Source organism: Neofelis nebulosa, chromosome 3, assembly GCF_028018385.1.
Source record: "Neofelis nebulosa isolate mNeoNeb1 chromosome 3, mNeoNeb1.pri, whole genome shotgun sequence".
Taxonomy (NCBI): domain Eukaryota; kingdom Metazoa; phylum Chordata; class Mammalia; order Carnivora; family Felidae; genus Neofelis; species Neofelis nebulosa.
This window is the reverse complement of record NC_080784.1, coordinates 127,391,414-127,417,180: the sequence shown is the minus strand read 5'-3', so window position 1 is coordinate 127,417,180 and position 25,767 is coordinate 127,391,414. Positions and strand designations below refer to the sequence as shown.

At 36.8% G+C, this 25,767-nt stretch overlaps 1 protein-coding gene across 4 annotated transcripts in view; it reads right to left on the bottom strand.

The window, feature by feature from the left end:
• The window catches only part of UNC5C (unc-5 netrin receptor C), a 365,666-nt gene that overhangs the window by 147,589 nt on the left and 192,310 nt on the right, over window positions 1-25,767 (bottom strand). For all 4 annotated transcript variants that reach the window (XM_058721861.1, XM_058721862.1, XM_058721863.1 and 1 more), the window contains exon 2: window positions 13,784-14,005. In XM_058721861.1, the coding sequence (XP_058577844.1) occupies window positions 13,784-14,005 (222 nt within the window). The remainder of the gene's footprint in view (window positions 1-13,783; window positions 14,006-25,767) is intronic.

The window sequence follows — 25,767 nt, the reverse complement described above, 5'->3', positions numbered from 1 at the left end:
GTGGTTTTGGCAACTGTGCAGGGAAAAGAATTTTCATGAAAAATGTGGCGATGAGAATGTTCAGGTCTCCACGAGACAGGGTGAACTGTTGGAGTGCGGGGGTTGGAAGGATGCTACGACATGAGTAAAAGGAGTGAAAAGCAGGAGCCTAGCTGTGTGCTGCGTTTCCTGTATCTGGCCCGCAGTACAACACAACAGATTGGGGGAAGCTGCAGAAAGCCGGGAAAGAACAACCAGGGAATGCTTCTGTTGCCTGTTACATTTCTAGTTAACTCAGAAATACTGGCCAAAGGAGGGGAAACAGCCAGGTAAATGTCATCACTTTCAGCTCCCATCACCCCCATTTGCTGTCTCTATCATCACGACCCTTTTCATGGTATTTAATCAACTATTTTTAGAATAGTTTTAGGTTCCTAGGAAAAGTGAGAAGAAGGTGCATATTTCTCCTATACAATCTGCTTCCACACAAGCATAGCCTCCCTTGTTAGTAACATCCTCCACCAGGGTGGCACATAACTGATGAGCCTCCACTGACATGCGATTGTCACCCCAAATCCATAGTTTACATTCAGGTTCACTCTTGATATTGTACATTCTATGGATTTGGACAAAGGTAATGATGTATCCACCTTGACAGTGCTATCCAGAGTAGTTTCACTATCCTACAAATCCTCTACTATCCATCTACTCATCCCTGTCTCCCCCCACCTGGGAGGCAACCACTGATCTTTTTACCACCTCCATAGTTCTGCCTTTTCCATAATGTCATATAGTTGGAACCATACAGTATATAGCCTTTCAGATTGGCTTCTTTCACTTAGTAATATGCATTTTAAGTTTCCTCCATAGTTTTTCATGCCATGATAGCTCATTTCTTTAAAGTACTGAATCATATTCCATTGTCTGGATGTACCAGTTTGCTTACCCACTCACCTACTAAAGGACATCTCGGACTGCTATAAATATCTGTGTTTTTGTGTGGACATAGGTTTTCAACTTTTCTGGGTAAATATCAAGCTCTGATGGCTGTATCATGCGGAAAGAGTATGTTTAGTTTTGATTTAAAAATGCCAAAATGTCTTCCAAGTGGATGTATTATTTTGTATTCTGACTGACAATGAACAAGAGTTCCTGTTGCTCCACATCCTTGTCAACGTTTGCTGTTGTCATTGTTCTGGATTTTGACCCTCCTAATAGGGGCAGAGTGGTATCTCATATATGTCCCTAATGACATATGCTTATTTGCAGTTCTTGGTGGGATGTCTGTTAAGCTTCATTGTGCTTTTGAACTGTAGCCCCACCCCCTGCCAAAAGATATGCCCACATCTGAATCCCTAGCAAAGGTGAATATTACCTTACTAGGCTAAGAGTCTTTGCAGATGCAATTAAATTAAGGATCTTGAGATCCTAAATTACCCCAGGTGGGTCCCAGTTCCAGTAATAAGTGGACACACAGAGAAGAGAGACACAGAACAGGAGGTGATGTGAGGAAGGAGGCAGAGACTGGAGTGATGCTGCCACAAGCCCAGGAATGCCTGGCAGCCACCAGAAGCTGGAAGAGACAAAGAACAGACCTTTCTCTAGTGACCAGAGGGGGTGCTGCTCTGCAGCATTTCAGACTTCTAGCCTCAAAAACTGAGAGAATAAATTTCTGTTGTTTTAAGCCCCAAATTTTGTGCTAATTTATTGTGGCAGCCCTAGGAAACTAACACAGTGACTAAGGGCATTTACTGTCTACATTCAAAGAATGGATTCAAGATCTGACGGAGCAAAAAGGTGAGGAAAAGCTGTCTGCCATGCAGTGTTTTTCTGGTTTCACAAATGCCCCACAGAGCGGGTGTGGGGAGGTAGCCTTTTAGTCACTAACGTCACTTCATACAGAGGGCATCATTGTCTAGGATCAAGACTGTAGCTATAAAAAGAGGCATGCCATTCATTCGCTGCCATTCCTGGAATTGCCTTGTACAGAACATTCCCCTGGGTTTTTCCAGCTAAATTTTAATTCACTCAAGGCTAGAGTTCCCCCCCTCTTCCCTCAGGAGGCTGCAATCCCTCAGTCTGAGAAGTTTAATAGGCAGAGACAGGCAAAAGGATATTGCAGAAAGCAGGGGCTCTCTACCGTGTAACTCTATACCATGGAACTACCAAGGGGTTTCATGAATTTATTCTTGTGATGAGAGGAGAACCCCAGCAAATGGTAAAGCATACTCTTTATTCTCTCTCTTTTTCCTCATCCCTTTTGCCCCTTTCAGACTGTGATCTCTTCAAGTGCATCAGGTCTTAGTTGTGTCTCTACTCACAGCACCAAGAAAAGTATCTGGGGCATGGATTTTGAACAAAACATGTGTCTCTATACCTCCTCTATGCTGTGCGTTCACAGTAGTGTCTCCTCTTGCCCCACTTCAACCAGGATGTACATTAGCATTTCTACAGAGCTTAAAATTAGTGAACAAAGAATAAGCTATGCCCTGCTCCCAATTAAATCATTCTCTGGGAGGTGGGGCCAGGACATACATGTTTTCAAAAATCCCCCCTGGAGATTGTCAAATGCACCCAGGGTCCACAACTAGCATCCTAATTTTTCCTTGTTGCGCTTGCCTTCATGTTCTTGGAGATTTCTCCCAAAGCAGATTTTTAAAATCAGGTTAAACCCTTGATGAAATTAGCAACTAGTCCAAGGCTTCCCTAACCTGAATTGTTTTTCATTGCTAGATATTATACTTCCTATGGGCTGTGTTTGCTTTTTTGCCAGACCCTGATATTTTGCTAATTGTAGCTTTCATGCTATACATGCTGATTTTGTATCTGATTTTGTATCTCCAAATGGTGCTTTTTGGAGGAACTGGAAAGAGTATTTCAACAGGGATAACTCTGGATTGATGACACCTGGGAGAGAAGACTAAAGGGTTCATAGTGAGGAAAGCCCTCTCCCCTCAAGTTTTAGCATTTGATTCTTCCTTGGTTGTGGCATTTTTTAATTAAAAAGTTTTCTCTTGTGTCTTTGAAGATGCCAAAAAAATATGCTGGGGTGAGGAGACAAAAAAACCAGTATAAGAATTTTGAGCTAATTTTGGAGCTAATATTAGATAGTAAGATTTAATGATACAGAGATTCAAATACAACAGATTACAATGTGTGACATCACAGAATAAAAAGGACAACAACCTGGGTCATTATCCCATAATTATCAGCGAGGTTTATTTATATTAGCGCAGTAGGTACCAACACCAAAAAAGTGTATTTTAATTTTGAGCGAAAGCCATGCTTTTTAGAAGCTAACCCTCTCTTCTAAGCTGAAATTGTTTCTTAAACTTCCTTAAACAGGATGGTTAATTCATTTCATGTAACAATCCAAAACTCTGTTCAGTAAGTTTCTTCCTATAAAAATAAAGCATAAGAGACTCTCCTTAAACACCTCACATATTATAGCCAAAGGTGAGATTAAAAATATACTTCAGGTTTTAACACTTGTGCTCTTCTCACTTTGAAGTGAGCATATGAAAACTCAAAGCCACAGCACATGCATTGTTGCTGGGCACATGGCAAAATTGCTACAGCAACAGAATCACTACTTTTACTCCTGAAACGCCCTGATTGGGTAGCAAGTAATCTAGATGAAGAATGGTCCTTGGACTCCTGCTTCTTATAGTAGCCTCTGTGTGGGCTTGGAGATGGGTAGCATTTGATTTAGGTTTTTTTTTCTAAAGTGGGGTAAATACACAGACACAAACACACACATAAATACATATGTATATACATGCATATCTACATGTATACACACACACACACACACACACACACTCTTCATTAAATTGTATTAATCAACGCTTTCATTTCAGCTGTGGGAGGACAAAGGAGTAATGCATCACAAGTAACCTTGCCCTAAGCATTAACTGGCAGAGGAGAATTCTTTTGTGTTCGTTGCTTTAAAAACTCTTGCTGTATATGATTTTAGAAAATTTCTGTCTCCCTCTAATGAAATGATAGCTCACTAAAACTGCACTGAAAGACGTAATGTGCTCTTGCCTCTTACTTTGCAATCATGTTTGGGGCCATATCTGTTCAATAAATACATGCTATTAAAATTTTCTATACAGTATGTAACTCAAATAAGAAAAACGTTCCCTGCAGGACAGAATTAAATTAAAATTACATAGTTCCGCATGAAGCCAGGGTGTCTGAAGTATGTGAAGGGTCTACAATATCAATACATGCAAATATTGGAATTGGCTAAAACGAACAAACATTAAGAACTTCACAAAAACAGCAGATGAGACACAAAAGGAACCTAAATAGGTAGTCTGAAATTTTTCAAGCACTCTCTTCTGTTTGTAAGTTAGGAAAAGAATGGAAACAAAACCCAGGTTTCTCTACAGTGAGAGAGCCTGAATCATTCAGGCAGCCGAGACTCATCATCATGCTAGAATGGAGTGGAAGCAACAACTAGAATCTATATTCTGGAACTCTGACCCAAGCATGTATTTGTAATTGCAGCTGGGATTATGTGGGCCATGTTAACTCAGGTGTTTAAAGACTTAAAGTCAATGTGAAATAAGGATGAATCAACTGTGAGCAAAAACAAATGAAGAGTAAGGAAAAATATATATTTCAGGATGATTGAGGTCTCTTGCCAGGGTATCAGACTGACTCCATGGAAAAGCCTTTGTGTACTACATGGATCCTTACCAATTTTCTATTTTTATTTTGAGGCCAGCCTAACAATGGAAAAAAAAAGTTGCTAGTTTCCGGTACTGAAATGAGTACCTCTGGGAAGGAAACCAAATAAATAATTGGTTTATTTTCCAGAATCATTTATCTTCATTGGCAGACAAATATATTACAGATATAAGGCTCTATTCTTGCTAAGGCAGTATCCCACTGACTTAATAGAAAATTATGGAATGAAGTTCAAGTAGAGCTTCCAAATTTTATTCACCATTTACTAAAATTTAAACATAGGCCATGTAACTTCATTTTGAAAATGTTCACTCTGTTAATGAGTTATTTTACATAGAGAAAAATAATTGGTATGGTGTGTATACTTAATATGTAAAATAACTCTCCTTACAGAAGATTATGCTATCTTATCAATTCCCCAAATCACCTATTCATGAAATTTCTCAAATAAAAACATCATCAGTATGTCTCACTAAATTTCAGGTACTCAAATTTCATAGGATGAATACCTATAATTCCACAAAACAAACTTTTATTCTCTCCTGTGCTTAGTGCCTTGTGTTATAAAATTCAGAACAGGTACTCAAATTTCGTAGGATGAATACCTATAATTCCACAAAACAAACTTTTATTATCTCCTGTGCTTGGTGCCTTGTGTTATAAAATTCAGAACAGACAGAACTTTACAAAACAGAGGCCATACCATATCATTCCAATCTAATTGAAGAGACAGATATAGATATATACACACACCTACACAGTTACATATGTATATTATGTACATATGTATTACTACATGTGTTTTTATACATACATCACTATATGTGTATATGAAATACATGTTTATATCTTATATATACAACTGTTTAATAAGTAACATAGCATTGTATTATAAGAAATGGACATTTTTTACCTCAAAAATGATTGAATATTGATAATCTCTAATGGTTTAACCTACTACACATACACAACTCACACTTATGAGTATAATAAAAACAGAAGTACAAATAAGAGAAACGTAGACATGTTACATATGACATGAGTTTTACAGAAGGATTCATCACAATATTGCATTTGGGATACTTCTTTAAGCATGAGTAGGATTTTGACAGAAGTAGGATAGGGGAGAGGATGGGGTAACGGTCATTAATTCATACACACATACTTACTGATCACCTACTAAGTACCGATGCCAAGTTAAGGATGGAAGTAGAATAATGAAAAAGATGGACATAATTCTTGATTTCATGGAGCTTACTCTTGGGCTCATAATGTTCAGATGGAAGAGGAGAGGTAACTTGAGAAAGGGAAACATAACTGTCCCTTTCAAGTATCTAACATTATTACTAAGAAGCCAGAAAGTGACCAGATGTGTTTCTAAAGTTCCACATGACTTAAGTAGGACCACTGAGTCAAGATTAACAGAAAATTGATTATAGTCAATTTAATAAAGAGCAAGCCAATAATGGCTTTGGGTTTAAATGGCTGCCATAGTCTCACAACTTAAAGTTTCTATGATTCTAAGACATCAAAATGTAAAGGAAAGAGTGTTTACATTCATTTAATACAACTTAAACCCCATCTTGTTTCCCTCTGAAAATGTTAAGAGCAGCATGTCCTAAATCAAGTCCTGGTATGACATTAAGGGCTCATGATATTTTAACAGAGGTTCTGTGAAAAGCAGTTCAGTTGCCAAATATGATGAGGTCAAAAAAAGTTTGCCACTGTAGAGCTTTCCTGGGACTTTTATAGGAAAATACACTTTATACTTTTCTCCAAAAAGGGGATATAATTACTGTAGTGTTTCCTAACGTATTTGACCACATAGTTTTTGTTGGGTGTTGTTGTGGTTGTTGTTTATTTGTTTTTGTTTTCCCAAATAGCACTTATAAGACACTGGTGGCTCACTGAACATAGCTTAAGAGGAAAAGTCAAATTTTCCCAGTGTCTAGGACATGTGGTGGAAGAGAAACTATTAGAAGAAGGGTAGAGAGTTTGATTGGGGACCGATTATACTGAACTTTTTGAATATAAGACCAAAAAAGATGAGCTTCAATCCACGGACATAGGAAAACCATCATATATTTTAAGAAATGGTATGGTATAATCACTTGGATCTGTGCTTTAGGCCTGTGACGAACTGAAGAATGGTTTGCTGAGGAAAAAGGCTGAAACCAAACAGGAGTTGGAAGTTACCTAAGTAATCTAAGAGGTATATGATAAAGGTCTATATATACCGGGAGAGTTAACAGTGAGAATTAAAAACAGAAGGATGTTTTGTGGGAGAATTCTGAGAAGGAACTGGCAGTAGCTAATGATCACTTTGGCTGCTGGAGTAAGGGATAAAGCTGACATTTCTATTTTTGGTGACAGGATGGAGAGAAGAGGCATCTGAAATAAGAGTACAAGAGGAGAAAAAAAATTCAATTGTGCCACTTTTGCAACAGATGGGGACCTGAGTGAGCAGTGCATATTTGTAAAAGCTCCTTTTGGAGTAAAGACAAATTCACTTAAATTAGTGCCCTGTTATAGCTTCTCTTCATCAGTTTCTTTTTTTTCTGTTAAGGCTCTCCTTTTTGCTAACTGGCAAAATATTGAAGACCTTCAAGAATAAAAAGAATCAAATCCTAAGCACTGGTTCAAGTTATTCCATTAAAGAACGAGAAAGGTCTTAGATACAGAAAATCTGACATGGGCAAGGAAGGCAGGAGAAAGCATGGAAGATAAATGTCTACCGGACATTCTGTACTGGATTTTCTTTTCTGGAGAAAATGGAAACATGTATTCACAGATGTTTTTTAGACAAACTGTTCTGTGTTTGGTAGTTATGGCAGAATTTAGGGAGATGCTACTGGGTACAAGGACAAGAGCAAAGGTTTGGAATCAGACAGCCCTGGGTTTATATCCTTCCTCTGCCATCTCCTAGCTATGTGATTTGAGGCTCATTAGTTTCTTTATCTTGTGAAACCTCAGTATTCCCATTTACAAAAGAAGCCAACAAATGATCTCAGAAGATTATTGTGATATCTAAATAACGTAATACATGTAAGGTGTTCAATACAAAGCTTGGAAATTTTTATCATTGTTGTGTTGGTCCTGCTGATAATACTGTGCTAATGTGAGAATATAATTGAAGAGGAAAAGGGAAAATCTTGGGAATTATTAAAATTTCAAACCAAGCAAGGTTTTCTAAACTCCCCTGCTTTTTTGTAGAGGAGAAATATTTGCTTTTCGATGGTATATCTTAGGTACCATGGAAACAAGGGTTGAAAAGACTTCAAGTAAATAGAAAGCATCCAAGCCTGGTTTTTTCTTAAAAATGTAACCATACAATTTTGAGCAGATCAAAATTTCTAAGAAATTCTGATAGAACAGATACTTATTACTAATCAAGAGCTTCTGACTATTGAAATTTTCTAAACCACCTAATATATACTGCTTTCCACTTTTCTGTTTCTTATATTACATATTTGCAAGAAATGCAAATGTGGTTTAAGTGAAGGAAGGGAAACATTAACCATAATAAATGATCTTTAATCAGTACATTTTGTCATCAGTGGGGTAGTCTTGCTCAGCGAGTACAAATAATTGTTTGCTTCATGTTTCAGAACTGGAGAGTCTATTTAATGCCTTCATAATTTAAAAGGAAGAATATTGTAAGTTGGAGAAGAAAATTTGTTCTTTTTTTCAGGATTATTGTTTTGTAGTTTCTCAATGTGAAGTTACCTGTGATGGGGATTTTATTGAATGTGGTTGATTTTTCTTAGTTGGAAGGCAATGTATCTGATTCCACTAAACATGCTTCCAAATATTATTATTCTAAGGCAGAGTTATCTATAAAAACAAACTCATTTGCAGTGACTTCTCTCCCTCTTATATCATCTGAGAACCAATTTGATCTTTTAAATGCCAAGACATTTCTCTGATTTGTAATATATTTCAAGACTTGATGTATTCTAACATTTCTTGCTATTAAGCACCACTAACCCCCCCCCCCCCATAAGACTATAGTCAGACTACATTAAGTGAAGACTTGAGAACCAAAGTTGCAGGTAAATCCAACTTCAGGGAAAAAAGTCCCCCAAACTAAGCATTTCAATTTCAATTCCATTTATAATGCTTCTGATCTCACAGAAAAGCAAAGAGCTCTAATATAAGAAGCCTACAAATATTCCCACAATACTTGTACAGATTGGAGATTTATGATAACAGGCAAAGAGATGCAATAAAATGGTTTGCAGTTTTTTTTTTCAGGTTTCATTATTTATTATGAAAATAACACATTCATGGGATTGAAGAAAACAAACTATAAAAGAAATCTCCTATCACCCCAGATTTTGAGCTGTCAACTGCTTATTATATATTTCTCCAAAACATGCCAATGCATAGACAAATATATGTGCATCCTTTACATAATGAGGACATATTACATACAGTGTTCTGTACTCTGGTTTTCACTTCAAATTTTATGTGAGAGATTTTTCTACAGCTTCACGTATGGAGAAAGCTCATTATTTTTAAAAAAACATCACAGTAGTCCATGTAGGGATGAACAGTTCCCAGTATGCCTCTGCAATAGGGGTGCAATGAACAGCCTTGCATTTCAGTCTTTGTGCTCATTTGGAATTTTATTTTTAAATCCTAAATTTGTAATTACCAAGTAAAAGGGTATATACATTTAAATATTGGTAGGTATCTTCAAATTGGCCTGGTAAAATCCAAAAGACTGTACCAATTTGCAACCTCATTAATGAAGGATGAAATATTCCCTATCCCATTCCTTTATCAACACTCGATACTGTTTTGATCTTGACACCATCTTAGATGCTTATTTACCAACTTGCATTTCCTTTACTATATACTCCTGTTCAACCTCTCCCCAATTTTCCCTTTGGGTTGCTGATATTTTTCTTAAATATACTTTAAGAACCAGTAACATGTTAGTTAAATTAGCTCTTTGATTAATATATGTCCACAGACAGGGCGCCTGGGTGGCTCAGTCGGTTAAGCGTCCGACTTCAGCTCAGGTCACGATCTCGCGGTGCGTGAGTTCGAGCCCCGCGGCGGGCTCTGGGCTGATGGCTCAGAGCCTGGAGCCTGCTTCCGATTCTGTGTCTCCCTCTCTCTCTGCCCCTCCCCCATTCATGCTCTGTCTCTCTCTGTCTCAAATATAAATAAATGTAAAAAAAAAAAAAAAAAAAAAAATATATATATATATATATATATATATATATATATATATATATAATCTCCACAGATATAATCAAGTGTGTGTGCTTGTTCCTCAGCTTTGTGGTTTTCTTGCTTTGGATATTCAAAATCAGAAAGCTTTCTTATATGATTTCTTAATTTTGCCTTTATTAAAAAGACTTTTGCCCACTACTGAAACCAACCAACCAACCAACCATCCAAACAATTGCCAAAATTTTCTCCTAATGATGTTAATGACAATGATGGTGGTGGTGGTGATGATGATGATAACATTAAGCCCTAACATCAAGAACTTACTGTATTCTAATTAATGAGATAAAATCCAAGACTCATTCATTCATGCATGCATGCATTCATTCATTCATTCATTCAGTTTCCAACTGCCCACCTTGTGTTACATGTTAACACATTGTAAAATGCCTTAACTGAGAATTTCCTGGTCTCTATTTTAATCTATTAATCTGTAGGTCTTATTTTCTGTTCAGCTCAAACTCTTAATTTCTTTAGTTTTATATTTGCAAAGAGTTGGGGTTCCCTCATTATAATACTATTTCAGAACTCTTCCAGCTATTTTTACAAATTACTTTTCATACAACGTTGGTCATCTTAGGATTCATTTATAAATAGCAAACATTTTAAAAATATTGCTTTTCTATCCAAGAACAAGACATGTCTTTCCATTTATTTAATCATGGTATTTTTCCTACTCTGAGTAGAATTTAAAGGCTTTATACACATTTGCTTTCTAAAACTCTGCAAATTTTTGTTAGCTTTATACACACATATTTTCTTTTATGTTGTTATTGTAAATGTTATCTTTTATTCCATTATAATTTGAACTGGCCAGATGTACTAAGAAAAGTTGAAGGGTTATATGAATCTTTTATCAGCTGCTTTTCTGTATCCTCTTGACGTTTTTTTTCAATTTTTTATTTAAAAATGCATGTTTTCCAGATATGCAAAACCAGATGACCTGTCAAAAAATGATTATTTTTCCCACTTTCTCTACAATTTTTATATTTTTCAATCATTTGTCTTGTCTATTTGCACAGGTTCGTATGTTAAGAGCATGCCAAATAATACGGTGTCCGAGGGCATCTTTGTCTTTTTCCTAACTTTAAAGGTAATCCACTGTCTCAATGCTGGATTTCTTGTAAAGTTCTGGATGAACCTGAAAGACAGCAAGGTCTATGGCATTTTATTCCAACCATCAATCTGAGAGATGTGTAAGTCTAGCAGCTGCCATATTTTAAAAAAATTTATTTTAATGTTTATGTTTTTCTAAGCACGTGAGAGAGACTGAGCGCACACAGGGGAGGGACAGAGAGGGAGGGAGACACAGAATCCGAAGCAGCTTCAGGCTCCAAGCTGTCAGCACAGAGCCCGACACGGGGCTTGAACCCACAAACCATGAGATCATGACCTGAGCTGAAGTCGGAGGCTTAACCGACTGAGCCACCCAGGCACCCCTCACAGCTGCCAGTTCTGCCTTTAGCTCTCATCTGTCCCGTCCTGAATTCGAATGAAAACATGCCACACATTTCCATTTATAAACTGCTTTAGAAGATATTTTTAATAACTGGTATATGCAATACTAATTACTTTTATGTGGAAATAATAGCAAATACAATGTTTTAAGAAGGGAAACGTCTTACTAAAATATATACACCCACACATGCACACATATGTATCACCATCACAGCATGAAGCTGGCACAAGAGCTCAATATCAGAGTGGTTTTGGTTTTATTCCTACTCTTCCTATAGAAGCGTTTTCATTAATTTAGTAAAGACAAGCCTAAACAGGTTTGTGACTTTCATCTCAGGTTTTGTGATGTCTTTCTTTTTCCTCTTACCATTCAAACTTGTGTGTTTGAAATCTTTACAAGTAAATGAGCTGAAACAAATAAAACTAATTCACTTGAGATTTTGTAGACATCTGGTGGAGTTATTTTCTGAGTAATTAGAATGAGAGGCGGGACAATTCCCTGAAGTAAAGCCACCATACAGTTGGATACCCAGTTATTTCTACAGCCATCAGATGGCATGCGGCAAGCATATTGATTCACAAATTGACAAACAGTTATGTAAAGCTGCCACCTGATTTTCTAAGACCGTTTATGTTATATCAATATATGCACAACCTGCTTTTCTAAAAGATGCCTTTTCTCTGTCCTCTCACAGTCTGCTCCATTTCTTTATGTCCCATCATCTCACTATCCCTTCATGTTGTTAGAGATAGGGAACACAGATGTCCCTCAAGGGCTGGTATCTGCTTGCCCTTGGTTAATCTGACATCTGTACACAAATATGAATCAATTACAATTTGGATTTTGAAAACATGTATCCATTTTGGTAAGTAGAGTTATTTATGAAAGAAAATAAAGATATATAAATGTTTTCACTTTTGTAATATTTATCACTATTTGGCTTGGAAATGTTGATCAGTGAATTCTTAATATTTCAAATGCATGTCTTAATATTATAAAATCATAGATCTAGAATGGATCTGAAAGTTCAAATTGTTATTCTCACTGCTAGGGAACAAAAGCACTTAAACCACTGTACAAAGATATACATCTTTCCAATTTAAAATAACTCTAGGAGATTCTAGGGGCGCCTGGGTGGCGCAGTCGGTTAAGCGTCCGACTTCAGCCAGGTCACGATCTTGCGGTCCTTGAGTTCGAGCCCCGCGTCAGGCTCTGGGCTGATGGCTCGGAGCCTGGAGCCTGTTTCCGATTCTGTGTCTCCCTCTCTCTCTGCCCCTCCCCCGTTCATGCTCTGTCTCTCTCTGTCCCAAAAATAAATAAAAAACGTTGAAAAAAAATTTAAAAAAATAAAAAAATAAAAAAATAAAATAACTCTAGGAGATTCTGTAACTATCTTAAGTCACCCATGGTGGAGTAAAAAATTGCTATCAAGAAAAAAAAATTGCTATCAAGAAAGTTTCCTTTTTAGCCAATCTAAATCCCACAGGTTATTAAAAATCTCCTTTATCATGTCTATGCCTTTAGTATTTTACTGTTAGGGATAACATTTATAGAGCAACAAAGTCAGGTGTTTTCACCATGCCAAGAACAAAGGTATTCTAATCAAGACTCACCCAGATGGTGGCTATCCTTACCACTTCACTTCTTCCTGGATCCCACACTATCACTATTCTCAATCACTCTCAATTTAACTTTACCTAAGAGTTAGATAATTAGGATTTATTTCTATGTATGTATGTATTTTAGAGAGAGAGAGAGAGCGCGCAAGCATGAGTAGGGGAGAGGGGCAGAGGGAAAGAGAATCTTAAGCAGGTTTCACACTAAGCACTGAGCCTAGGGCAGGGCTCGATCCCACGACACTGGAATCATGACCTGAACCAAAATCAAGAATCAGATGCTTAACTGACTGAGGATTTATTTTTAGATGTAAGTTAAGGATACAGGATACTTCAAAGGTGCAACGTTTGCAAGTTGTTTAAAAATATAAAGGGAAATTATGTATGGGAATTAAGACTTGATAGTCATGTAAACAAATATTATAAACTTACCCTTAGTTGAACATATTCCCCAATCCCGGGATATTTAGACATGACACCAGAATTGACACACAAGTAAAACTCATGTTTTGCTAGGGCATTTGCATCCATCCAGTCTACTTGTTTCCCTCATTTATCTTTTTAAGCATGAACTATGTCCATTACGCATCGAGTCAAGCTGTATCCATACCCTTTTGTTTTGCAGTGCATGGAACAAGACCACCAAATCCCACCCAAACTGATTCAAAACTTTTGCCAAAAGATAGTAACTCCATTTTCACTCTCACAAGTGAAAGCACAGTATGACAACATGCCCAAATAGTTAGTAAGTACATCCTGAACAGTGGTTCAAATGCAGCGGAAAACTCACCAGAGGTTTCGTCTACTCTCTCATCTACTATGTGGTCCTTCTGATGAACCCATTCACTATTGCACTTGAAGTAGATCTGGGTGGCGGGGCTGGCTTTACAATACAGGTTCACAGGCTTATTCTTCACAATATAAGCTTCTTCGGGCTCAATAAGAAAATGTGGTAGAGGCTCAGGTGGATCGGATGGAAAGGTTTCTGGGAGTTCATGAAAAAAGTCATCATCTGGTAAAACAAGAAGAAAGTAGAAAACATTCAAATCATTGTAGTCACTTGCCATTTACTTGCTATTCATTTAAAAATAGTGACTCATAAATAACTTAATTAGGTACCCAAGCGCCCGCTATGCATCAGGCAGTATGTTAGGCCTACAGACTTGTTGCTCAATTAATGATTTAGATTATTCTTCTAATTTTTACACATGAAAAAACTCAACATCAGGAAGGGTAAATATAATGCCCTGAGCATGCAGGTTGTTTGTAAATAGCAGAACTGGGATCAGAACTCAGGTTTGTCTCACTCAGAAAATGTGATCCTCCCAATGTAGTACTACACCTCCCATCACACAGTGTTCCTTCTCCTTGAGAGCTGACAAAAGCAGAAGCAATTGCATTAGAAAAAATTCATTTGGGGTGCCTGGGTGGCTCAGTCGGTTAAGCCTCCGACTTCGGCTCAGATCATGATCTCATGGCTCATGAGTTCAAGCCCCGTGTCGGGCTCTGTGCTGACAGGTTGGAGCCTGGAGCCTGCTTCAGATTCAGTCTCCCTCACTCTCTGCCCCTCCCCTGCTTGTGCTCTCTCTCTCTCTCTCTTAAATATAAATAAACATTGAAAAAATTTAAAAAAAGAAACATTTGTTTCTTTTGAAACATTGAAAAATATAAGGCTCATAGGTAAACCTTAAAATTCTTTGCAAGGAGCTGAGAAGGAATACTAGGAACCTGAATTAGTGATCTTTAAGTTCAGATTCAAAGGTGCCACTGCATGACATAGTCTTTCAAATGAATTCATTCATTCAACCAAAACTATTTGTTGAACTCAGGATTATTCTCAGCTCCGGAAAGCAGCCAATAGGCTGACAGAGTGGAGCCCAGCCAATAGAGTGGAGCCCAGCCAATAGAGTAGAGCCCAGAGTCTAGCAATTCTGTTTGGTCTTATTTAGAAACTATACCTCCAGTATCAGATGTATTAAATGACTAGCTAAACCTGTCCTCATTAGAATATTACTGAGTTATTATCGTGAAGAACAATAGTCAATGGTCTCATTTTTTTTTATAGCACAGAAAATTGTTAAATATATTGCTCCCACCCTGCTATTTCAACACCACTGAAGAAACAAAACCCCCAAACCACTTAAGATATTTACCCACTTTGAGGTATGTTTTTCATAATTTGGGTTCTGTATGATTCCAAATAAAAATAGAAAAAAAATAAAAGTGCCATTAAAAACCTTATTACCATAGTTCACAAAAGTCAAGGTAAAAAGAGTCTTTCCAATACACTGAAAATAAGTCAGACCTGATATTTTTCTTCCTGTGACAGATAGTGGAGAGCAAAACTATTATTAATTCCATAAGTTGATTAAGCACCCTAGGATAATATGTCGGGTTAACACTGTGAGGTCAAAATTAAAAGTTTTAAAAATTTTTTTCTTTTAATATTTATCTTTTTGAGAGGGTGGGGGGAGGGAAAGAGAGAGAGAGAGAGAGAGAGAGAGAGAGAGAGAGAATGAGTGGGGGAGGGGCAGAGAAAGAGGGAGACACAGAATCTGAAGCAGGCTCCAGGCTCTGAACTGTCAGCATAGAGCCCAACATGGGGATCAAACTCATGACTGTGAGATCATGGCCTGAGCTGAAGTGAGTCGGTGGCTCAACTGAGCCACCCAGGTGCCCCTCAAAATTAAAAGTTTTTGAAAGTACATATATCCAATGGTTGCTCATATGTCACCTTGAAACTCATTTTATAACTCATTCTGGTGTTGCCCTATTTTGCGTGAAGGCCATTAGTAAAATGGACATTTGTCTGTTAAGAAACCTGGCCTGGCGCTTTTCTCATCTAGGTCATGGGTAGCTGTCAAATAGTAACGATGTTTGATCTCTGCCAATATGTTGTGCAATGAAAACTGGCTTCACTTACATCACAGACACAACTAGCTTTCAAAGCTCTTCACAATTTTAAATTTCTGACACTGGTATGTAAATGATGCATCCTATAGCTAGCTTTCTTTCTCACTTTACTGCCTTCATTTGCTTTCTTCTGGCAGGGCATCATTTCTGGTTTTTCCATTGTTGAACATCAAGGATCCAAACTGTCAGTTAACTAAAGAATAAACTTGTTTCCATCAATTTCAGCTTCTGTAGTCAATATGCAAGAACACTCAAGACTGCTTAAATAAACACAGTTCAGAAAGGCAAAGGAATAGGGAACTGAGGTATTGACAGATTCATCAACATAAAGCTGATATCTTGAAGGCCTTATTCTCTTATTTCATTTTCCCCCCAATGATCTTATTGTTATATGTGATGATGGACAGTTCTGATTATCAACAGAATGCCACAAAATATCAAACTCAAATTCTGTAAAATGTTAGTTGTTGTTTTTAATTATTATTCATGAAGGCAGAGGATCAATTCATTTTCTTTTTTTACTATTGATTAATACAAAAAGTGTATACACCAATAGTAAAAACTAATTGTGTACACATACAAACATAGTAAAAAAACTGTATACGCATGCAAAAACGTATATGTATTTTATAGAAATATTTTTATTTAGGTTTGCAAAATACAAAAAGGTTTTCATTCAGTTATTGTTTCAGAAAGTGAGATTGTTCCTTTAGAAGGAATGATGATTGTGAAATATCAGATGACTGTTTACTACCTTACCTTATTCAATCATGTAGCAAAGTACTTATGTATTCACATCCTACAGAAAGATAGGCACTAAAAATTGATTACCCTTCCTTGCCAAAAGCGTGTATTTCTTCCTTCTGATTATTTTATTGTAAACTACTGGGAAGACTAATGGAAGTTGAGAAAGTCACACATATGTTTTCAACTCAAAAGGGGCCCTGTGAAATGCTGGAAAAAAATAGTAATGATGTATTTAAAAAATGTATGGACAACCTAATTTTGTATTTGCTTAATTCTGTGTTTTAAGACAAGAGGATCACTACTAACAAAGTGAAATAATCCTATGACTTGGTTTGAAGTTTCATAAAGTGTTGATTTTTTTAAGGTGTTTGTTACATAACACTTATTGTATTTTATAACAATAGGAAAGATTTCCATCATTTGAAACATTTTCATTATGTGTTAAATTCAGTGTTTCTTGTACATATCATTGTACTTACTACATAAACCCTATCTCTTAAATTTGACCTAGGGAGATGCCTTAACCAGCAATATCATATAAGGTTGTTACTATTTCTTATAATACGCATATGGTGTTTAAGTCCATGCCTAGATAAATTCACATCAGGCAATATAGTACATTACTCCTAGTGCTTAATTCTGGAGGTGGGAATGGCATTTCTAAAGATAATTTTCAAGACTCTGAGCCAGTAAGATATATATATATATATATATATATATATATATATATATATATAATGGGGTAGATTTGACAAAATGGGAATGGACTGATTATCTGTGGGTTCACAAGCTGCTGGGAAATTCTCCTCTTCTGCATTTGCAGCAAGTGGCCTGGATACCATGCCCAACCATGGAAATTGGTCCAGATAACAACCTCTCTAGCATTGGGTTGAGAATGCTAAGACAATACTTTCTTTGGTCCAGGCAAAAAATGGTAAGTACGAGGATTAATTTCAGAAATTGTCTTTTTATGAAATCTCTTTTTAAATATTTTTCTAGACTAAGTTTTGAAAATCAAACAAGTGAGCCAATTTTCTTCAACCAAAATTATAAAAGAAAACTTCTGAGTATTTAAATATCCGGCATGGTTACATCTATATGTATTTAACAAGGAAAAAATAAATGACCATCTTCAAATGCCATATGTATTTTACAAGGAAAAAAGTAATCATTTCCAAATATCATGTGTATTTAATAAGGAAAAAATGACCATCTTCAAATACCATGTGTATTTTACAAGGAAAAAGTGACCATCTCCAAATACCATGTGTATTTTACAAGGGAAAAATGATCGTTGGTAAATGAACATCTACAAATACCTCTTCATGAAAACTTAGCTCCTCTGGATCATGTATGCATTTGCCTTGCACATATATGGAGAAACCTATTTTTCAGTTTTGGCCACCAGTTTTATGCAATTATTACCAATTTTCAAAGCCAGAAATATATAACAAATGCTTAACACTAGAATGAGAGCTCCTCTGAAGGCAGGAGTTATTGTCATTTTCATTTTTTATTTTCCATTAAGTCTAGCATAATGCCAGGCACATTGTAGGAGGTCAATAAAAATCTTATAAAAGCATAAATATTGTATAAATGGCACCTGCGATCATTCAGAAAAGATTCACAAGGCATTTTTTTTTTATTGTTTTATTTTTGAGACAGAGAGGGAGACAGAGTGCAAGACGGGGAAGAGCAGAGAGAGAGGAGACACAGAATCCAAAGCAGGCTCCAGGCTCTGAGCTGTCAACACAGAGCCTGACGCGGGTCTAAAACTCATGAACCATGAGATCATGACCTGAGCCAAAGTCAGACACTTAACCGACTGAGCCACCCAGGTGCCCCAGATTCACAAAGTATTTTAGAGTTTACAGTGTCTCAAATTAATTAACAATACAAGAGGTTGTAACAATAGTAAGATCTACAAACGGGACTGGCTACAAAATTTGTGTGGCCTGGTGCAGAGTGGAAATTTCAGGATCCTCATTAAAAATATATTAAGAATTCTGAAACAATGGCAGATGAACATCCAACCAAGAGTCCTGTGTGACAGCGCAGGTCACATACCCACAAAGTTGGTCTTGTCTACAAATGTCAGTTAACCGAGCATTCCACCTCATGGAAAATCTGAGAATTAAGACTTTGTCTTTATTAATGGATATTTGTTTTAGAACTCATTTGCTATTTTCCAGCTTCTTATCGTGATTAGATGTTTTCTAGAAGAATCACGGCTTTCCAGAGACAGAAACTCAGTCTCCAAAGAGGTCTGTGAGCAAATGTGTTTGCAATGGAGCACAAGGGAAAGCATGTGACTGTATTTGCTCATGGCTTTCCCTTTGGACTACTCCAGTGTCCATTCACAGGCCTGACCCAAAACAAGTCAAATCTTTGCCACACTGAAGCTAAATCTTCCAGGGCACTAGAAGACTGTTTAATACAAGGGAAAAATAAGGTTTGAGATTTTAAAATTTAATACATGGGGATAACAAGGTTTGAGATTCTACCTTGAGTTGGTAGACTGTTTACTGAGATCAGTTGCTGACATGCAATTCATTTTACTATACAAATAAACTAGCTTTCTGATACTATTAAGGTCATGCTACAAAACTGGAAGCTATAAAAGAACAGTTTGTCTTTTCAGCAGGGAGATCAGTGAGTGCATCCTATTACTACTTTTTTTTTTTCAATATAAATATCCAAAGAGCCCTGAAGTCTTCAGGGAGATAATGGGAACTCAATTTGTGAATAGCAACTTCAGACAATGAACTTATTTCTGGCAACATGCCACAGTTATCCCAAATTAAGATAGGTTGTATAAAGGCACACCTCAGTTGCTGATATTGACGGCGTTATGAAATTTGGGCCATATGACTTGATTAATAAAATTGCTAAACAAGTTTTCTGCATGTAGTTTATTCAAATTAACAAAATAAAATTTCCACAGTTGTTTTTATTCTGTACATTGAATTCACTATTCACTTAAAGCTATAATTGCCATTTCGATTTAGATGTAAGGTTATTATTCATTTTAACCTTCTCTAACACTTAATTTTCCACTCTCATTACTCAATAATGATATCGCCATTTTTATCTTGATATCAGGTAAATCTCAATATTTCCTTTTCTGTTATCTCATATAGCCTTTGTTTTTTCATTTATACACAAGAAGAGAAAGCTTTGTACCATGTATTATTTTTATAGACTTTCATTCCACCTAAATCTTGACAGGAAAATATTATGCTATGAACATCAATCTAGGAAGCTTAGGTTGCTGGTTTTATTGCTATGTATCAAGCCTTAATTTTCATCAACTTAATACATAAGTTTCTATATTTCTGAATCATAAGACTTAAACTATTATTGCTTATATCATAAAATATAGGACTATTATCTCTTTGTCTGAGACCTGAAGCGTATTCTTCTGAAATGGAATTTACTTCCAAATGATTCAAGAGCAATTTAAAATGAATGACTGCAAAGCTAATTTTATCTGCATTTGGCTGCCCATCCATCAGAGAGATAATTCATGATATATTACAACAAAAGGCAGCTGAAATTAACTATCTGAATGAGACTCCAGCTTATTTTTAATATTTTGATTAAAATATCCTTTGGAAGACAAAGACTACGGTCTATACTTCATGCAACATATTGATGGATTCATCATTTAAATTTAAGTAGCTGAATATATAATGCCTTAAATGTATTACACAATTTGGAGGTACTGCACGATTCTAACTCCAAAAGAAAAAAAAAACTTTCCCTTTTCTTCTTTTAAAGAAATACTTGCAAAGTCATGCTGATATATGATTAACGGTGACATGAAGTCAACATGATATTGGCGACACACTTACCTGTGAAACAGAGGCACCTCCTTCTGCCCCAGTTTAAGTCTTTATCATCTCTCAATTTTACTAATATAAAATGCTTCCAAGTGTTTTCCTGCCTACAGTCTTTACTTCTGCCATATAGTCTATACCATGCTCGTAGAAAATGTTTTCAAAAATACCTTTACTCCCTTTTTCAAATAATTTAATAAAGACAACATAAAACCAGGTGGTAAGTTTATTTTTGCTTATCAGATTAGCTAAAAAACAGTGAATGACTGATGAGGAGTTGAGGAAATGTGCATTTGCATATACCGGCTATAGTGTAAATTTGCACCATGGTAGAGAAAAATTAACAATATAAATAAAAATTTAATCTCTGCACACATCCAAATAGGTTATCCCACTTCTTGGAACTTTACATTTTACAGACATAATGGCATATATGTATGTATATAAGTGTGTGTGTGTGTGTGTGTGTGTGTGTATGGATATATGCATATATATATATAATACACACATACACAAAGATGTTCACTGCAGCACTGTTTATTAAAAAATACACGACGGGCACCTGGATGGCTCAGTCAGTTAAGCATGCGCCTGAGGCTCAGGTCATGATCTCGCAGTTCGTGGGTTTGAGCCCCATGTTGGGCTCTGTGCTGGCAGCTCAGAGCCTAGAGCTTGCTTTGGATTCTGTGTCTCCCTCCCTCTCTGTCTCTCCCCCATTCACGCTCTGTCTCTCAAAAAATGAATAAATGTTTAAAAGAATTTTTAAAAAATACATGATATATTTCAACAAAAGCAGCTGGAATTAACTATTCGATGAGAATTATTTGAATGAGAACAACTAACAATCAACTGAGGAATGGTTAAATAATTATTTATGATATATGCTTCTAAGAGAAAACTGTTTTTCCAATTAAAATAAGAAGCATATTTGTCTGTATTAAATTAGAAGGGCATCCATTAGTTAGTTAAGCAAGTAAAGCAAGTTTTTGGCCAATCTGCATAGAATGATGCCACTTCTGGGAACGGATGGAAGGAAGGAAAGAAGGTAGGAAGGAAGGGCACGCAATGCCTAGGTGAGTGTTTGACTGAATAACCAGGGACCACAGCTTTTCCAAGTTGACACATCAAACTGGCCATCACACTTCCCACAACATTGCCATGGTTTCATACCTCTTGCTCATTCTTCAGACATCAGACATCCCTTCTTCTGAAGGCCCTCTCACCTCCAAATCCTGGACCTCAGCCTCTGATATCATCTCCCATTGCTCTCTACTTTTCTTGTTTATTATTTCTTCCCCACTAGAAAGTAAGTTCAGAGCTTTAGGAAAGTGCTTATCTTAATTCGTTTCTGCATAACTGATACCTAGTCCAGTGCCTGGCATGGACAACAGGATTTTAGGTTGTCATTTCCTTTCCATTTGAATTGTCCTGTAAAAAGTTCCTATATGATAAGATAGAAGAATATAGAAATTACTCTATCAACAGAAATAATGGGAAGAAGTCCTTACACAAAATACAACAGAAATACATGTATTTGACAGGTGGTCCCTTGGCATTCATAAGTACAGATCCACTCCCCATATTGAAAAAAAATTAGATCTATCTTCTATGCAAGTATTTATGTCATACATCATGAGGTGCAACAGCCTTGGGCTAAATATATTCCCTCACTAAATAATCAAAGTTGAATCTAAAACATTTTATGTGTGGAAAATGATATATCTAATTATTGTGCCTCTTCAACTTCCTGGCCTCATTTGGTGCTTGACTTCATTACAACTCCCTCCTTTTTGAAACTTTCTCCTCTCTTGGGGACTGCACATTAGCACTAGATTGCTTCCCATCCTACCTCTTTGACCTTTCTCCTTCTGCTTTGCTGTTTGAGTGCAGTCAGAAACTTACCAAGTTTCTCTCCTTTAGTCTCTCCCTTGGGCATCTCATCCACAACTCTGGCTTCAATTATCAGATCATGTCACACACACAATCTTCCACTCCACCCCCTTGCTTCTTAAAATCCTTTGATGCCTTTGTATTGACCAAGAAGGAAATCAGACTCTTTGCCAAGGCCAATGAGGACCCACCCAAACTGATTGCTGGTGGCCTCTCTGTCTCATTTCTTGTCCTCATGTCCTTTCCTCACCATTCTCGAGACAGACAGACTGGTATTTGTATCTCTGAACACACCAAACTCAGTCCTACCCTAGAGCATTTGCACAAGCTCTTCATTTAGAAAAGCTCTCTCTCCCTCTTGCCATTTAGGTTTTGTCTCAGTATTTTCTGCCAAAGAGATTCTTGACTACCCAATCTCTCAAACTCTTGATGTGTCTCTTCAAGAACACATCATTCTATTTGATTTCTTCTTACCACCCATCACTCTCAAATTAGCTTGTTTACTCAGTTAGTTGCCTCTTTTCTTTTCCCCCACTACAAAAGTCAAAGCTTTACGGGATTAGAAATTTTATCTGTTTTGTTCAACACTCTACCCTCAGCATCGACATCAGATAAACATCTTCCCTCTAAAACCAGCTTCTCTTTTTGACTCAACTCCTTATTTCTGACTACCATATCATTCTAACAGTCAGAAGCTTGGCGTCCCATCTCCCCATCAGGTCTAATTCATCTACATGTACAATGAATATCAGCTCTATATTGTCTCTCTTACCATCCATCCTTATTCTCCTTTTCACTATCACTGCTCAAATTTAAGTCCTTACTATATTCATATGAATTATTACAAGAGTAATGTTACTGACTTGCCTTGCTCTGGACTTGCTCCTGACCTTCCTCTCTCAATTCCAGCTATACCGCATCTAAATGGAAGGTAGAATCACAACAGCTTCTGCTGGAAACATCGTGTTCAACAGAAAAAGGCCAAAGCTTCACTCAATTTTCAGCTTATTTACCACCATTCCCCCACAGTTAAAATTGGTGATTCTATATTCCACACTAAGGTAGGTTTTTAAATTTTTTCCCCACGTGCACGTATTGCTGTGCACATGATGTCTTATTCCCTACTGACTCTTCAATGCCTATCTCAATACCACTGAAAGATCTATTCTTAGTCCTTCCAGAGATAGCCATTCCTTAGTGTTCAATTGTACAAATCCTTGAACGCGATTTGTGAGTGCCAGTAATTTCTGTATTCCTTATTATAGCCCAGCTCCACCATATATCTAGTAGGCTCTAAAATTTTACTCAGTTGAAGTGAACACACCTAAAATTGATTCCTTGCCTCGAGAACTATGAAAAATATTAATTACTTCTCCATAGTAAAGTATTATGATAATTCAAATTATCAGAATGTAATCTGTCTATATCTATACACTTATCAAAAAATCTATATATGTTTTTTAACTATGATGGATATTTTCAAGTATATGAAAAATGATAGAGCAAAGAACCTAAACACCCATAACCCAACTTCCAGAAATTTAACAAGTGTACTCATTTTGTTTCATACGCACAAAAATATTTTGTAAGCATTCAGAATTCACATGTAAGGGAAACTAAACATATCAGAGTGTCAGGCTGAGATAGCAAAGAAGACAAATGTCACCAAATTAAGAATAAGAATTAAACAGGAGTGCCTTGGTGGCTCAGTTGGTTAAGCTTCCAAACCCTGATTTTGGCTCAGGTCACGATCTCACGGTTCGTGAGATGGAGTCCCCCATCTGGCTCTGCACTGACAGTGTGGAGTGTGCTTAGCATTCTCTCTCCTTTTCTCTCTGTCCCTCCCCTGTTCGCACACATACTCTCTCTCAAATAAACTTGAGAAAAAAAAAGAATAAGAATTAAATTCAAAGTATTGGAAACTATGAAAATAAAATCTATGGCAATATGCATACATTGTTCAGCCATAAAATTAAGACCTAAAATAAAAATTATCGCTGATAACACATACTTTATATTTTTAAAACATAACCATTAAAAATCTATATTTCTCATGCAAATTAGAAATTCTTTTTAGTGACTTTGGAATGAAGAACATATCCCTTAAATTTAGTGAAATAATTAATAATACACTGAATATACACAGTACTCCATAGATCCATAATGAAGTTCATGAATATAGGAAGCTTCAAAGTTAGGAAATCTCGGGGCACCTGGGTGGCTCATTCGGTTAAGCATCCAACTTTGGCTCAGGTCATGATCTAATGATTCGTGAGTTTGAGCCCCACATCAGGCTCTGTGCTGACAGCTCAGAGCCTGCAGCCTGCTTCAGAGTCTGTCTCCCTTTCTCTCTGCCCCTCCCTTGGTCATGCTCTGTCTCTGTCTCTCCCTCAAAAATAAATAAACATTTAAAAAAATGTTAGGAAATCTCTATCTTTCCTAGGATTTCCCCAAGCTACAAAACTAAGAATTGTCTTTGACTCTTTCTCTTTCTCACTGCCAACATAAAAATGATCGAGTCCTACTGATTTTATGGCCTACATGTTTCTTTCATCTGTCTCTTTTTCTATCTCTGATTCCACTGCCATCACCATTTCTTACTAGAACATTTCAAAGTCTCATAGTTGGTATCCTTGGCCTACCACTGAAAGGCAAGATCTAAGTCACTTCTCTGTTTCCTCTAAGACAAATCCGAGCTCATGAACATGGTATACAAGCTCCTCCATGATCTAATGTGTGCCCACCATTCCACCTTCCTTTCTCAATACTCCATCCCTTGCCCTCTACATTACAAAAACACAGACCATCTACTGTCATCTGGACACAACATGCGGTTTCTACACCTTCTGCTTCAGTGACTCCCCTCTCTTATTTTACCTGCTCCTCCTCAGCCTCTAAGCTCTACTCAACCATAATTTCTTCCAGGAAGTTTTCTGTGCCTTTCCTACTTCTGCCAGCTTAGAACATACCTCTCCCATAACCCTACCATCAACTTTATTGGGGAGAAATATTTATTTCTAACACTGCATTTTAAATTAACTTTGGGACTACTAACTGGATGTTATTCATCGTTGTACACGTGGTGCTTATTACACTCTTGGGAACTGAATATATAATTTTTGAATAAATGGGTGCAGGGCTTTCTGTATCCAGGGAAAAACACATGGACTTTGGGTTATCATAATTATGAATTGGGTAATTGCTATGAAAATAGACTTTGGGACCCCACAGATTTGGATTTGAATCTCAGCACCACTTTTTACTAGGTGTATGATTTTTGGCATTTTACCTAATCTCAGTTTCTGTGTCTATCAAATGGATATAGGCAAAGAGATGTGGTGATAGTGTGTGGGGTACATGAAATAAGGCAATAGGAATGATTTTG